This window comes from Tyto alba, unplaced genomic scaffold (assembly GCF_018691265.1).
Source record: "Tyto alba isolate M040663 unplaced genomic scaffold, T.alba_DEE_v4.0 Super-Scaffold_26, whole genome shotgun sequence".
NCBI classification, from domain to species: domain Eukaryota; kingdom Metazoa; phylum Chordata; class Aves; order Strigiformes; family Tytonidae; genus Tyto; species Tyto alba.
The window spans coordinates 18219955-18237132 of NW_024881300.1; the positions used below are offsets into that span (position 1 = coordinate 18219955).

Genomic DNA, 17178 nt, shown 5'->3' on the forward strand with positions numbered 1-17178 from the left:
TAATCTAGATTTAGTGACTGAAAATAAAAATAGTAAGGATAGATAGCTCCATTACAGAAAGAAAAACATAGTTGAGCAAGAGAATCAGGCCATGGCTATGCATACATATAATTACTTCAAAGATGTGGACCTCTAGTTGGTAGAGTGGTTTGTTTTTTTGTTTTTTGGTGGATGTTTTTTTTTTTTTTATCAACAGATTTCATTAAATGGAACAAATAACAAAGCATAATAATTAATTTGTTCTCTGGAAGTGGATATTACCTGTTACACCTTGTCCCATTGCCCCACATACGCAGCAGGAGGAAGCAGAAACACTGTTTACTAGGACAAGTTAAAAACCAGAAATACAACTATGTTTTCCTACATAACAATCCATGCAGGAGGCACAGAAACAAACCAGTGTTTTTAAATAACCAGGCCACTCAATGACAGCTTTCGCAATAATTTACACCACTGTTCCCTTGGGTGTGCAATTACCAAAGTATTAATGACAAGCAAAATACATCTTTTACCCACAGTCAAGATGCAGAGCGCTCTCTGCTTTTATTACCCTCAAAGAGAGCTGGGGATGTGTCCTCTGGATCTATTGTGCTCTTCTTCATTCTACACTTGACACCCTGGATAATTATACCCAAGCCAGAAGAAGTGACCTTCTAATATTTTCAAATGGGTATGTTATAACAATACGTGATGCAAAGTTGCTGGTGTTTCATGCAGATTAGTATGTTTTTAGGCCTTCCATCATACCAGGGGGTGAAACACAACCTCTGCTTCTTCTAGAACTCTTGTTCAAAGCTGCACAACAAACCTAGACCATGGCACTCCTCTGTGCGACCCCTCTGCAGACAGAAAGTGCTTAAGCAAGGGCTGAACTGTAAACACTGGCTGAAATGGGGCCATTCACCCCCTGCAGAAGCAAGCCCTTGGTGCAGTGTTTTGACTGCTGGGGTCTGCATGTGCAGATGGCCCAGCTGAAATCTCCAGCTGGAGAACAAACCAGCATTGTGTCTAGCTTGGAAAGGACAATGTTGCCTTTATAAAGTCATTCATTTATCTCTCCTATGGGGACATTTCCAGATACCTTTGTTCTATTTTTTTCCTAGCAGTAGAACGATTTGGAGACACTATCAGACTGGACTAGGATGAATTATAAAATAAAATTCTAAGTTGCCTGCATTTCAAAGGTACGTATTTTTAAATATCATGCTTGACATCACCAATTTAAAGAAATGCAAATAATAAAAGCACCCACCACAGCTTACTAAATCAGGCCCTCAGAAAATTTTATTCACCCCATGGAGAAACAGAAAGCATGATGTCCTTCTGGGTGTTTCACAGCATAAGAAACACAATTCTGCTTTTGACTGTCAGTGCAGGGGCCACGGTGAACCACTGTGTTTGCCCCCTCCTGGCAGCACTGGCTGAATTGCCGGTAAAGTAGATCACAGCTTGTGAAACACTTCCACTCGGTGCAAATAGTTTTGCTACTTCAATACTGGATGCTGTTAAAGAAAACAGCAGCACATAGAATCAATTAATCTCTTAATGTGCAATTAAGGACGTTAAATATAAGGCCTAAAACCTTGTGAAGAAAATATTTTTGCCTGAAAAGGGTGTATTTCCAGTGGTATGACCGAAACGAGTCTCGCTGTATTTAATTCCCATTCTCTGACCTTTTCTCGTGCTAACGCCTATTATTTTCACCTCCAACTTACGTAAGGGGGGGGTAAAAAAAACTAAGTACATAAGAGGCTGGGTTTAGTCACACTTTAAAGCCGGGGGGGACACCCCAAACATAGTTAAAAAAAAAGACAATTTCACGGGCGATGCCGAGTTGAGGGTCGCCCACCCGCAGCCCCAGCGAGCACCCCCTCACGCCCGGGCTGGGCCGGGTGCCCGGGGGGGGGGGCCGGGGCCGGGGCCGCCCCTCAGGCGGAGGCCGGCGGCCGGGCGGGGCGGCGCAGGGAGATGATGTCAGCGGCGGGCTGGCAGCCATGGTGTGAGGGCAGGGAGAGGGAGGCGGCCGGCCCGGCGCGGCTCGGCTCGGCTCGGCTCGGCAGCATGTCGGGGCCGAGCGCCGTGTCGGACCCCCAGCACCCGGCGCGGCTGCTGCGGGCCCTCAGCTCCTTCCGTGAGGAGAGCCGCTTCTGCGACGCGCACCTGGTGCTGGAGGGGGAGGAGATCCCGGTGCAGAAGAACATCCTGGCGGCCGCCAGCCCCTACATCAGGTACGGCCGGGCCGGCACTGGGCCCGCACCCCCCTCTCCCCTCCCCGCAGGGGCCGCTGCGGTTATGTAAGGAGCGGGCTTGGCTGCTTTGTAAGGGCGAAGGAGTCAGGGCCGGCCGGCGGAGGGGGCGTGCGGCGGTGGCCGGGCCGGGCCTGCCCCGCTCTGCCCTACCCGCGGTTTGCCGGGGAGCAGCGGCGCGGCTGGGTCCGGCCCCCGCGGGTCCCCCCGGCGCAGCGGGGCCCCGATCTCCGCAGTACGCCGCCGCTTCCCTCAGCTGCCAACCGGCCCTGTAACCCCCTGGGGTGGGGGGGGGAACCCGCCCCGAACAACTTCAGCGTTCCCAAGCGCCCGGCGTGAGCGAGCGAGCCAGAGGAAGATAAAACTTGGGAGGGCTGGGGAGGGGCGGTGCGGTGTGCCGGCTGCCCGCCTCGTATGTGCTGGGGGTCGTGCCCGCCGGCTGCACCGACTCAGCACTTCAGGATCCTTTTTTTTTTTTTTTTTTTTTTTTTTTTTTCCTCCTTAATGTCTTTTAGCAAGGCAGGGCTCCGGGTGGTGGTTATGGATTCTGAAGTACATCAGCGTTTAAATTAAAAAAAATATATACGTATATATATGTTGGTTTGTGTCCCCATCGCTTTTCCAACATGCCATACGATATCTAAGAACATAACTCAGAAATCGCCAGGGGTATCACAGCACGGCCGCTCCTGGCAGCGGGTGTCAGCAGCGTGTGCGGTCAGAGCTGGGCAGTGAGGGTTGGGGAGGACGAGGCTGTATTAGCAGAGTCATGGTTTCCGAGGTGGCCCAGCAAACAGTTTATCCTGGACTAGGTTTTCTGTGAAACCCATTTCATGAGAGGTCCTGCTGCAGCCAGTGACAGCAGTTTGAACTTCTGCATCGCACTTGGTGGTGAGGAGTCCAGTGACATCAATTCAGAAGAATATACCTGCTGTAAGATTTTTATAGGACATATCTGCATGTCAGGGAGGGTAAACAAAACATTCCAGTGGTAATTCTGAAGGGTTTTTATTAAGTCCTGTCACTTGCAGCTAATAAAGACATTAATTTTGTGTTAAGCTGTAAAGTAGGAGCAGACCTTTCAGTATCACTTAAACACATGATTATCGTAAGTCTGTAGCAGACTTTTTGTAATGGTTGGGCATTCCTTCCAGTTGTAGCTTTCTGTAAAGTTGTCATAAAATCTGCATGTTTGAGCTAGGCGGGGATGGGGAGTTCGTATGCTACACTCCAAAATAAAGCAACCTGCTTCAGTGTCCTATTGTCTGCTTTTAGGCAAGATGGTATTTTGGGTGACCATTATAGTACAACTTTGACATTCTCAAGTACAAAAATAAACTAAGAACAAATAGAATATGAAGTTGTTGATTAACTTTTAAATGGGTGTTGATCATGGACAGACCTAAAGAAGCAGTTCTCTGCACCGGTTGAGCTAGCAGAGCTGAGATACAAAATGAAATAAAACTCACAGGGAAGGAAGATCAGCAAGAATTTGCAAAAAAGACACCGCGGAGCCTATGTGCTAATAATAATTTGTTTCACTGCTTGTCTTAAGAAGCAGTTTCTGAAGACTGTGGTGAAAGACAAATCAAAGACATGGAATTGAAATGAGCCATTGATCCAATACCCTTCAAAACGCTTGAATGCTTTTTAGGTTGTTGGTCATCATATTTTAGATGACCGTATGCCATATCTGAAATTAGAGGTTCTGAAGGGCTGCTCTAGGTGGAAAGAGGTCATAGTGGAAAAACTGCTGCTCTATTGTAATAGCAAGATGAGTTTACAGGAAATGTGCAATTTTTTACTGTGAAAAAGACTGCTTAATTAAAGGACACTGTAAATTATTCTATGGAGAAGTACTCTTTTCACAGAATTGAATCTTTAAGTATTGCATTTTGTTCACCTCTGAAAAATGTACTGGGGGAACATGAGTTAAGTGTGTGTGAGAAGTAGGAACGCCAGACATAACTACATTAGCAACAAAACTTGTAGTCATTAGAGTTGTGGGGTTTTTTTAAACTCAAAATTGTTCAGGTTCAAATCCTATGAAGGAGCTCATTAACTATGTGTGAAAGTAGGTTAGGTTTGTTGTTTTTTTTTTTTTAAGCTTACTCATCTTCTCTCCTTGGGCTTGCGAGATGTAAAGAACCAAAAATATATGTACCTAGTTCTTGTATGGCACTTTAAGAAACACATTTGTATTACCTACCTTTGTAGAGCCTAATTTTTACCTGCTGCCTATCTCTCTTCTTTTTATCACTCCAGGATCTATCTCTTAGTCCAGCTGGTCTTCACATTGGGTAGAATTGGTCAGGTAGGTTGCCAGTGTTGGAGCGTTATGTTTTCAGCCAAAAGTAATGTTTCAGTGGCTCTTTTTGGAGATTAAATTTATCTCCAGCCTGCATCTAGTCTATGCAAGTCCCATTTATTTTGAGACTTGTTTTTTCAAACAAAATGATCGGTTTAGGTTTCTATATAAAGAGTTATTGTGAGACACTCAGGAATTTTATGTCATTGTGTTTTAAGGGTAGATGATTCAAAGCGTGCTCTGGTACTGGAGGCTGTTACACTCTCCAAATGCCAATTGATTTGGGTCGCTCTCATTTGAAAAATTCCAATATATGTCAGAAAAAATCCATTAACTAATTTTGGAAGTAAAACTTGGAAGAAAAATGAATGGGTACGTGAAACATACTTAGCAGTGAAGCAGTGGAAGTATGAGTTGGTGTGGTGTTTTCTGTATCTGGCTATGTCATTATTGCATTGTGGCTGTGGGCAAGTCAGTGGGCGAGTTAAGAAGCTCTGTAGGGTTTGCATGAATGCTTAGTTTAGGGTGTGAGTAGGAAAATAAGTAGGCATGGACTTTCTGAGGGGGTGGTTGGGTGTGAGCAGAGTCTTTGTGCTGAAGGATTTGTACAGCCACAGAGAGAAGAGCATTGCCTGTTTTTTAGTTTTGCATGGAAGCTGTTTGGCTGACTGGTTATGAGTAGGACACTTGTAAATTATAGTCATGTGGCTTCCCTCTAGTTATTTGGCAACTGGATTATCCATGAGCTCAAAAGTTTCAGTGGGGAGAGGGCAAAAGACATGAAGGGGATGCAGAAGCATGGGGAAGTGTTACTGGTATTGCGGGTCCCATCTGCCTTTCTTCTCCGTAGGCTAGCTTCTGCAAATACAGAAAATAAATAAGTGCCTGTTTCATTAATATATTTTCAGTCTATGGGACCAGTAAGACTTTTAATTTTTGTGGTAGTTTGATTCTTGTGGTCTTGCCTCAACTACTCAATGCCAAGTTGCTTGCAGCTCTCTGAGGGCAGTGAGGTCTGGGGTGGTTGTGTGAATTCCTACAGAATTGCCTTATATGTACAGGTTTATCAAATCCCTCTGTGTGCCCCTGGAGCAAATCGTGTCATTTACAAAACATACAAGTCTTCCTGCATATCTCCAACATCTTGTGGTCTGTTCCCAAGCCTGAGAAAAGGAGGATTCCTCAGGAAGAGACTGCTATAGGACAAAGTGTGGTTTGGCTCAAAGGGATGTTGCTGTGCATCCCAGAGAAGTTAAATTTGAGCCAGGTTAGCTCTTGATTTTTCCTTCTGTAACAAACCAGCCAGAAGCCTGCATTTCTTTTTAGCACTTGTTGTCCTGGCAGTTGCCCTAATGTAGATACAATTCTATTGTCCTGGTTTAATTTATTTAGTTTGTGAGCCTAGTGTAAACTATTGTGACATAAGAGTTACTTTCACCAGAATAAGCCATGCTTGCACTAGTATGTTTGGTGTAAGTTGTAGCATATATCCGCAGACCTTTTATAGGATAGATTTGATCCAAGTATTCCTGGTATCCTCAGCAGTAGCAGCAGATGTTCTCGTCCGAACAGATCTGTCACTGTCTGGCATGAGTTGTTCCTGGCCAGCTGAAACTTGCAACTCTTAATATTTTGCTAGCTTACTGTCTGCTTGCCTGTGTCACAGGGAACATGTGGGAACTACCTTAACAAAGAGGATATTTAAGCTCAAATTCTTAGATAAACTCAATGTTGTTATGCAGGGACTGTACTGCTCTATTAGAAATTAAATTAAGACATTTTTGTTATCTCAGCAAGTTTTGTCTTTGGTTTTCACGCATCTGCGTGAACAGATTACAGATGGGTGTTTGTATTCTATACTGACCCCCAGGGCTTTTCTAACTTAGTAAAGGACCAGTAACCATATTTTAATCTTTCTCCAGATGAGCATATGTAGATAAACAAAAATAAAAATGTAAAATTAAGTTCACATTATTTTCCATTTACTTGTAAATAGCTGTACTTCTTGTAAATGGATTTTGGTCAGAAATTTGCATCTTCTCACTTGTGCTGCTCAACCTTCTGACATCCCTAAAACATTGCAGGCCTCGTAAGACCCTTGCACAGCCACAAAACCGTAACCTCTCTGCCAGTGCTGAAATAGACTTCCACAGAGATGTGGTGGGACATCCCCCATCACTGAACTCCTGTCCTTTCCTCTGTGTGCTGGCACTTGAAGTGTTTTGAGTTGTGATGGAACCGTGAGAAGGAAGTTGTCTGAGACATCATCCTTGTGTAAGTGTGTGTGTGAGCACCCCGAAGAGCTGATGTGAAAAATGGAGTGGGACATCCGTACTGCAGTGCACTGAAAAGGTGCAGCTTGGCAATTTTTGTTACACTTTTCAGACAATAAATATTGTAGAGCAAGGCACGGTGGAAGCCAGTGTATGCCAGTAGTGTCTGCTGCTTGTTTCCTGATACCTGCTCATTTTTTATTGACATCTATGGAGACCTTTTATATTGTTTTAAAACTTTTTTCTAATTGGGTCTAGCGCTGAAGTCACAGATACAAACCACTGCTGAAGCTGGGAGGTATTTGGTTGTGAGGACCCTGCACTCTCAAGTTCTGGTTTAGCCAAATCACACTGTGCTTGTGCCAGGGCTTGTTCTCTCTTCTCTGGGCATGAGGGCAGCCTTGGTAACTGCTCTGTCAAGGAGCCATGTCACCTTGAGGTTTCTTATGAGAATTTTGTTTCTGGCAGTCTCCTGGGAACTTTACAGGCTGCCCTGGTAGTAGGAAGGCAGGTTAGAATTGGCTTCCAGACCTTGAAAGCTATTTTTTAAATTAGGCGTAGTTTTGGTTTGGTTATGTTTTTTAAAAAAGGAAACTAATATGTTACCTGTGACGTTTTAGTGATAACTGAGTTGTAAAGTCTCTTTGAGTAACTTTGAGACGCAATAAATCAAAACAATTGCCTTAACCAGAAACATTCTACCTGGCATAACTCAAGATAGGTGCCTAAATGCATGTTATGTTTGCATAAGTAGCTGAGGGGCAACAGTGATAAAGGTATGCTAAAAGCTTGTGATTTAAAAAGGGATTTAAAAATCACTATACCAGGCTTGAATGGGGAGTTGTTAATCATATTCCTGCTCCAACAAGCCCCTGAAGATGGCCTGAGGGGAGGAAGCAGTAAGTCTCTTATCCAGCTCAGAATAGTAAGAAAATACAGTTGGGCTGCTCCTACATGTCAGGCAAAGGGAGAACTGGAAGTCAGAGCATCTTGTTTATGCAGGAGAACTTGAGATGAAATTTCTTGTCCTTTCTTTGTATCCAAAGACATGCAATTCATCTGCGTGCCTGATGCAAGAGGCGAGTTGGGGTGGCAGGAGGTGTGGCAGGATGGAGCTGCTTGGGATGTCTGGGTAATTTACACTCTGTAGGTTGCCTTTACACCTGCGTTAATTGCCTTGTTTGGCAAAAAAATCTATTATAAAAAGAACCTTTTTTATTAATATTTTTTCTTTCATGCTTTAAAATATATTTTGTGGCTGGAACAGGGCTGCTCTGAAGGTGCCTTTTGTGTCTGGAGGAAAATCTGGAGTTAAATCTGGACTTCTTGATTTGTGATATGTTTTGTTTTTCTTTTCTCGAAACCAGTGCAAACAAAACAGGTTCAAACTGCAGTTGCAAAAACAACTTATTCCTCATGTTGACAGACAAATACAAAAGGTAACTAATGATTTTAAATAATTTGTTTCTTCACTCTGTCTTCAGGCCTTTTATTTCATATGTTGTACAAAGCTTTTTCTCTGTCCTGGTACTGAGTACCAGTGTAGCATTACCTATACATAGGGGAGTCTCCAGTCTCGTATTTGTCTCTTGTATTGTTATCTATGCCACTGCTTAATATTTCCAAGAAAAGAAACAAAAATCACTGTTGATAGCTCTGGAATTGCCTGTTGCCTATCAAGGAAATACGTTCTTAATACCATGTAGTTAGTGGCTGGTTTATGCCCTCAGGCACATTGGTTTACATGTCCTGAATGACTTTAAGCTGCCTAGTATAGCTCTTGTTATTGTTTATGGACATGGTTAGTATGCTGAATTACAGACTCTTGGCTTTTCCTTCTTGTGCTGGTGAAATCCACACTCATGGTTTCTTTTTCCTCTTGGCTGTGCCATCACTTTCTGTGATAGTCTTGCAGATCCCTGTTTTCATGTTTCCAGCATGTCTGAAGTTCTAGTGCCTCCCTCAGCTGGATTCCCAGAGAAACACTTGTCGCATCTTCCAGCTGTCTCACGATGCTACTTGTGCACTTGTAATTTTGACTTCATACTTACCAGCAATCACAAAAACCTTTCTTTTGACTCTGATGCTTATTTCTCCCATGCGCTATAAGGATAAGTGAGGTATAAAAACCTGATTAAACTAAGTTGTTTGTTTTTTTTTTTTTTTTCAGCAGGTTCATTGATGTTTTCCAAATAATGATTTTAGTAAGTTCCAGGAATGTTTGGATTATTGGACACATGCTACATAGCATTGCATTTCTTAAATATATTCAGTGGTAGGTTCAACAGCATGGGTATGATACTGTGCTTGTTCCTTCTAAAAAAGCATTTTTACCAGGTTTAAAAGCAGAGTTAATTTGAAAGAAGATGTATTTTCAAGCAATATACAGTGAATTTATTGGTTTAAAACTGTATTTCAGAAAGGTCTTCCTTTGCTTTTCTGAGGAAGTCCTAGTTCCAAACTGCTACCTAATAGGTGTAACGCTGATGTTTAGTAGAAAGCTAAATTTTCCACTACCGTGGACTGGAAATTTCACGAATCATCTGTTTAGTGAGTGAACTTGAGTGTCATGTGTAGCACAGAAATGGCATAAATATGATATAGATTTAATTACTTCAGGAGATGCTTTGATGAGTGTTCCATGTGAGCTAGCCTGCTACCAGTAAAGGAGCAGGGATTAGATTATTTTTTTCCCCACCTTTTAAAAACAAAGAAAGCAAAAAAAAAAAAAAAAACCAAACCCAAAAAACCACCTTTTTAAATCCAATTGTAGGTATTTTTAATACAGGAAGGTACATAATAGATCTGTGCTTCACGTGAGAAGAGACAAACAGCTGACTGCTGAGCCAGGTCTACTCGGCTGCACATAGATGGGGCTGAGCTGCGCTTCATGTCACGTACAAGGTGCACGGCACAAGCCACAAGAGCCCAGCAGCCAGCTCATCTGCATTGCTTGTGTTTGACTTGTTTGTAAACTCAGCTGGTACAGTTGGTTGGTTGTTCTTCAAGTTGCTTAGAAAAAAAACCCAAGTAAAATGAAATGGCAGGGTACTTACTGCTGTTGAGAAGCTCCAAGGGTCCATTCTTGGGGTCTGTGTTCGTCAAGTGTGTGTTCTGTCTACTTGGGGCTAACTCGCATGTTTAGGCAAGAGGTGTTGGTTGAGGGTAGATTTCCAATTCAGATTACAATCTAGCTCTGGATGAGCTCAGTGTAGTCAGAGTAACTTCAGATTTTCAGGGTAAACAAGCTCTTCATTGATCAAAGCCCACGAGCCTTGTACATGTCCCTTGTGCTGCTGCTGAAGGAATTGCTTTGTTCTCTGTGTTATGTGTGCAGGGAAAACCCTATGTTTTTGCCTGACTTCACTTAATTTTTTAATCTGTTGGAAAATTTATTCCTACTTGTTGTTTCTCTTAATCCAAGCAAAACAACTTCTGCAGTTTTTTGTGCTGAGATGTTAGGTGGACTGCTTTGCCTTGAGACCTGAAGTTGCAGTTACAGATAATCTTAAGAAGAGAGACATATGAGAGGCATAGCCAAAATCCTCTGAGAGCTGGCACACATAGCAGGGTGTGGTGAAGACTGTCTTTTATGTGTGGTGCTAAAGGCCAGGGTGCGACCTCAAAGAAAACCTGATTTGGTTGTAAAATATCTTTTTGGAGGATGGCAGTGGGTGGAGTGAACTGCTGCATCATGTTTTTGTGTCTGACCTGTTTAATAATGTAATAATAAGGTTTTTTGCATGCAGGAAGACCAGCCTTCATGGGAAAAAATGTTGCAGGGATAAAAGCAGACAAATGAAAAAACTTCACCATTAAAATGGTCAATTCTAAGTATGACTTAATTAGATTTAACTTGGAAAGCTTGTACTTGAAAGACTCAAACCTACATAAGGAAGCCCAGATCAGGAGGAGACTAAATTGACCTTAAGTTTGCATCAAAAGCAGAATTTTTAAAGTTTTCTCCTTACTGATGCAAAATCTCAAAGTATACTCCTGTGTCATTTTTGGGACTGAGTCATCCCTGTGAGCGTATTTTAAGTTTAGTGCGTGTCTTTGCTGGAAACATTTGTTGGAGGTATAAGTTCATTTTAAAATGCTTATGCTGTCTGGAGAAGGCCAAAATACTGGTGCAAGTAAAGGTTGCATCATCAAAACCCAATTTTATTACTCTCTGATTTGGTAGGGTGGCTTTACTACTCTAATACTAAGGTTTGCTAGTGTGGCAATATTGGCAAAGCTTGTGTAGACTAGCCCTTATGGTTACTCCTTCAGCAAAATCATTAATTTAGAAAGACAGCTCCTTTCAAAAAGACAAGTGTTTCCCTCTTGTCTCCTGCAGTTTGGTTCCTGACACCCTGCTACTGTGTAAGTAGGTCAGCAAACTGCGTTGTGTGCAGTGAGAACAGGTAAAAGTTTTGTGTTGCAAAGCATCAAAAACAAAGCGTCTGTCTTTTGTTTGCCAGATTTTTTCAATAGCTGCTCACTGTAAGTATCATAAACCTGCTTGAGGTGAATGTGGTCTAGAGCATTCTCATTTACAAAGGCACAGTCTTTGCAGACAGATGTTTTCTTTACCTCTTTATGTACCAATATGCCAGTGCTGTAGGGATGAAAGCATTCCAAGAGGTATACTGTTGTTCTCTTTATAACTTCTGTCACTATTGTAGAAACACATCAGTTATCTTTTCATAACAGTTTACAAATAAGGCAGAGGTTTTCAAGATTAAAAATATTCCACAGAACTATGTCTGACGCAGGAAAACAAGTGTTATTGGTGGCAGCTGAATTATTTGTTTTGATTTTCATTTTGTTTATTGTTTTGTTTGGTTGGGTTTTTAAAAATTATTATTCCCCCTCTTGTAAACTTTCAACTATAAAAGGTAGGAACACCAAGTTTTCAGCTACACAGACCCTTTCTCAATGTGCTCATCATGCATTTTAACTGTCCCACAACAGTGCTCTCAGAGGGACTTGGCTGTGACTTTTAAAATGTGAGACAAGTTGGAAATTCCATCTTGATTTTAACAAGAACTGTGGACAGTCTTAAATTTATGTTGATTCGGATTTTGGCATTTTTTTCTTTATTGTTATTTGAATCTGTTTTATGCCATGAGATGTAAATTGTGACTCCTAGCAATATCAACATTTGTTCTTAAGTCCTTGTTTTCACTGTAACGATTTATCTTGCTTATATTGTTGCTTACATATACAGAAGAGGTATTGGAATCTTTTTCCTTATTCTGCTTTATGTAGTGTCATTTGAGATGATTCATTAGGATTGTATTCCTTAAGTGATGTGGAAGAGCAGATTCTAAATTTGTCACACAGACACATGACATCAAAACACAACATAAACCCAGTTGTTCTTATGCCACTTGCTCAAGGTGTAGTATGCTCCAAGCAGTTTTCCTGACCAGGTACAAGAGGTTGGGGTGCATGTTACACATTTATAGAACACTATTTATGCAGTTACTGGCAGCAATTTCAGCTTACAATGATGATCTTCTTAATTAAAGAATGGAAAATGTTGTTTTAAAATGTGCATGGAGTCAGGCTGCTCAAAATTAAATTACTTAAAACAAGGCAACTTCTTCATCCTCTTGTTTCCCCCAGCTCTGTATGTATCTCAGCTGAGTTTTGCTCTCAGCTCATGGGTTTGCTGGTTGGCAGTGAGGGTTTTATTTCCTTCTAAATCTTGATCTTCTGGGTTTTCATCTGAATTAAGGAAGACTGAGGTAGCCTTTTCTGCTGTGGTTTGGCAGCTTAGAGTGCTTCTAAAGTAACCAAAACTGTTGTCCAGAGTAGGAAGCTCTCACACAGGTGTGTTAGAAGCAGCCGTGCTACAGCTGGGCACATCTCTGCACCTGGGATTGCAGATTGCCACCTCCAGCTTTCAGCCACACAAATCATGGGCTAAATAAATTGCCATGGGGAAGCACGTGGTGGAAAGCAACCTCCTTCCTGGGATACTGACAGATTGGAAAACCTCTGCTTAAGCATAGCTAAAAACTTTTTTTCTGAAGTGAAATTTGATAGCAGTCCAGGGTTAAATGTTTCACTACGCGCTGTCCGCTCTGTCTGGGAACAAATGTGTTTTGAAACTTTCTAGTTCTGTCTGTTGGTGTGTTATGACAAGGATGCCCAGACCTCAGTTTGCTGGTGAGGTGTGGGTGCAGGTGATGCAAGAGGACGCATGGCTACTTGCCCTCCGCTTACATACCTCCTACTTTTTTCTCCTCCTTCAACTTTCTTTCCCCATTAGACTCACAATTTTCTATCTTAAACTTTTCCAGAGTCAAACCTGGTTATAATATGTCCTTGCACTGATTTTTTTTTTTTTTTATTTCCTCCCCTTTTCCCAGCAGCCAGTAGCTGTCCTGCAGTGCTTGATGTGAGCAGCAAGGAGGACCTCCACCTGCCGTGTGGGAATGGTTCTCGTGCCATAGCTCACAAATCTTTGTACTAAAATAAATAACCTAGTAGTTTATTAACTGACAAGTTAAAGTTGTGTGACAGATGGGTAACTACTGCTTCTCAGGACAGATGATAGGAGCAAAGCTTAGTCTCGACTGGGATGTGTTTACATAAGGGGAATGTTTGCCTACATGTGAGTATCTGTAACTTTGCAATCAGCTGCTTTGTGTTTTGGGCTTGCATCAGTGGCTGGTTTGTTTCTTTTTAGGTTAGCAACTGTTGATGCCTGAAAAAAATACAAAGCAATTAGAACATCTAGCTTGATAAGACACAACACCTCTGAACAACACTTTGTTGTTACCAGGAGGTGTCAGAGTGAAGTCGGTGCAGTGAGGTGATTTAGCTTGGGTGTGTACAAGTGATGCTAAGATGAAAGTTAATGATAAATAGCACTAGTCCTTTCCCTAATCTCCCCATTAGTGCTGGCGTGCAATGTGCTTATTCTATGCCTTGCATATAAGCCCCACAGTGTGTTGGGCTACCCAGGTTCTGTGTAGATACTGCTGTGTATTTGATCATACCAGCTACTGCTCATAGGTACTTGATAGGGGTCAGATCTGACTGTCTCTCTTCTGGTGAAGGAAGCCAGAGGCTGCAAACCTTGACACATTTTATGTTAAATGTAAAAGAAAACAAAGTGTCGTCCCCAGACACAATTTGCGGCTTTCATTACAAACCAAGAAACCCTAAACTCTGGTGCAGTTGGCATAATTAAAATTGAGGTAGTCTAGATAGATTTGGAAATGTATATTAAGAAGCCTTGGCACAGTGTTAGAGTTGAAAATATGTTTTACTGTCTGTGTATATGTTCTTTCATTCGTTTGGAGCATGTAGGCATGAAAAATGCACATTCCACATGGGCAAGGAGGGCGCAAGTTGAGATACATGTTGTATGCTATTGCTCGAGATGTATATTCAGTTTAGAAATTTTGAGCTGACGAGTTGCAAATCATTGTCTGCTATTGCGGCATGCACTTTATGGAGGTCACTGTTTAGGAAACTGGCTTAATTTTTCTAATCTCCTTCCAAGTGTTAGGAAATAAACAATTTCCTAAGCCGTATCATATTGTTGTTGTTATTTGTATTATAACTTGTGCTAGGTGCTGTTCAAACACAGAGGGAAGCAGCTTAGCTTCTGACCTCTACAGCTGTAGGTATGCATCAGAGTAGTGTTATCTCCCAGGATGTTCTGCTTGCTGGCAATGGGTCTCTTGTAGCATAGAAAAGTGATGTGAAAACAAGACCACGAATATGATTAACTTCAGGGCTAAAATTACCATCCTTATTCACACTTAAAAATAGCTCCTTATAGACTAGGATTTTATTTGATGTGAGTTATATCTTATTTTGAGAGACACTAATTTGTTCTGATATGACTAAGTGAAGCAGAATCTGCCCTTAGCTAAGTCCTACTTATGTATTTACTTAATATGAGTGTGGTTAGTGGAAGATGGCTACAAACTGGGTGCTTTTTTAACAAAGCCACAGCTTTTCACATTAAGAAACTAATTATATCTAAGAATATATTCAAATGAACATGAAATTGTTTTTAAGGCTTTTATTTTAATGTTCTGTGATATAGATGTAGATATCTATATATACACAGGGGCAGTTAAACAAGTTTTCTGGTCTTTATATAATGTATTCCTTGTTGCCTAATACGTGGAAAAAAAGATGTTCAGAATGATCTTTTATTAGCTCTTGTGGCTGTTTTCACTAGACTGGGGAACACTGCTCCCTTTTAAACACTTAGAGTTGTCTTTCCTAGAAAAAGCATTTGCACTAACAGATGATGGAAAGCAAAGCTGCCTGCTGTATTAGTATTATCTCCTCATCTTTTCCCCCAGTCCCTCTCCATTCTATTCAAAACCACATCAAACTGTTCCTGGTATTTTTAAAGAAATGGCTCACAAGTGAAGCATCCACTGATGTAGATGAATATTTAAAGCTTGACTGAGCAGCACATGGGCTCTTTCCTACAACTGGGTGCACAGTTCGATTACAGGTGGGCAGAACATTAGGCTGATAACATCATAAACTACACAAAATGGTAATGAAGTCCAAATATTTGTGCTGCCAGTATATATTCTGATCACATCTGCTCACTGTAACTATTTTTTTCCTTGGTAAAGTGATTTTGGTTTGGTTGTTTTTTTTTCCACGTTTATCAAAGCAAATTCTAATGTTTCATCTGTCAGCGGAGCTGCTCTTCTGTTTGAAGTTCTGAGTGAAGTTTTTGAATGCTTATGATGAATGAGCTGGGAAAAAATTACTTTTGCTCTTTGATGCCATGCGTGGTTTGCAAGACTAACATTTGTTCAGTTTGGAAATGTGATGAGCAATATTAGAGACCATACCTGCATCCTTTTCATGCTAATTTAAGACAGACAGTTTTCAAACCATATTGTAAGAATTAAACTACTTTGTTAGAGCTAAAGTGATGCATAGCTAGCATTTGTGTCTTCATAGAACTGAGAGCAAGCAATGCCCAGGTCATGAGCTTTTTCCCCCCCCTTTTTTTCTCCTTTCTTAGAACGAAGTTGAATTATAATCCTCCAAAGGATGATGGCTCAACGTACAAGATTGAACTTGAAGGGATATCTGTTGATATCATGAAAGAGATATTAGATTACATCTTCAGTGGGCAGGTATGTTATTAAAAAAAAAAGTAAGATGGAAATTTAATTATTTGGCAAAATAACCAGGGTTTTAACAGTGCTGTCCTGAAAGATAAACTTACAAACGTTTAAAGCTTTGTGATAAAACTTCCACAAAGTGGTATATCACACTGGGGCTGTGCATGTGAAGTAGAGGCAGTAGGCTCTGCAGGAATTGTGTCTGATCTCATGCCATGGGGGAAGACTCGAAGAGAATCAAATGCTTGTATTAAAATACGTGGCTACGTTCAGTAACCCACTTTACAACATGCAGTCTTTGACAGCTGTAAAAGAGAACTGGATTGATAGCAATAGAAGTTGAGACCCCATCACTGAAGACAGCGGTACGTCAGGCATCCTCCCTCACTGACCCCCATGCCCACCTCTCCAGCCCCTTGTTGCTGACAGCTCGCCCCTTCAGATCTTGGTGCCAGTGCCCTCAGCAGGAATTCAAGTTGGTGTGTCCAGTTTGTTCAGAACCAGGTGGAGATTGCTGAATGAGTTAAACTTTCAGCGGAAAAATAAAGTGGATGTGGCTTGAAAGGCTCTTCTGGACGTGCACTTTCAAAAATTATTTATTAATTGCAGCAAAATTCATTTTAGGTTCTCAGATTAGATGAGCGATTTCATGGTTCCTTCAGGTGCAAAATTCTGCTTGATGCTTTCTGTCAAGCAAATGCCTTTCTATCCCTGTGTTAATTTATAAATGTGTAGTAGTATCAATTTTGAGTAATTTTTACACTGGCACTAATACTCCATTTTTCAGCCACTGAGAATGAGTGTAATGTATGCGGACATGTCATGAAACAAATGAGTGGTAGTAGCTATAACTTCTAAATTAATTCTTGCAGATCAGGCTAAATGAAGAAACTATCCAAGATGTGGTACAGGCAGCTGATCTCCTGCTGCTTACAGACTTAAAAACTCTCTGCTGTGAGTTTTTAGAAGGTTGCATAGCTGCTGAGAACTGTATTGGTATTCGGGACTTTGCACTGCACTATTGTTTGCATCATGTTCACTACCTTGCCTCAGAGTATCTGGAAACTCACTTTCGAGATGTCAGCAGCACAGAGGAATTCTTGGAACTGACTCCTCAAAAACTGAAAGAAGTGCTGTCGATGGAAAAGCTCAATGTTGGAAACGAAAGATACGTCTTTGAAGCGGTGATTAGGTGGATTTCTCATGATTCAGAATCAAGAAAGGTCAGGACATCAAAA

The 17178-nt window shown here is 41.5% G+C and overlaps 1 protein-coding gene across 4 annotated transcripts in view; it reads left to right on the forward strand.

The window, feature by feature from the left end:
- The first annotated feature begins 2014 nt into the window (after positions 1-2014).
- The window catches only part of GAN (gigaxonin), a 59736-nt gene continuing 44572 nt past the window's right edge, over positions 2015-17178 (forward strand). For all 4 annotated transcript variants that reach the window (XR_006165724.1, XR_006165726.1, XR_006165725.1 and 1 more), the window contains exons 1-3: positions 2015-2228; positions 15838-15952; positions 16813-17163. Coding sequence is in view for 1 of the 4 variants with exons in the window: in XM_032990633.2 (XP_032846524.2) it covers positions 2062-2228; positions 15838-15952; positions 16813-17163 (633 nt within the window). In the remaining 3 variants the exon portion in view is untranslated. The remainder of the gene's footprint in view (positions 2229-15837; positions 15953-16812; positions 17164-17178) is intronic.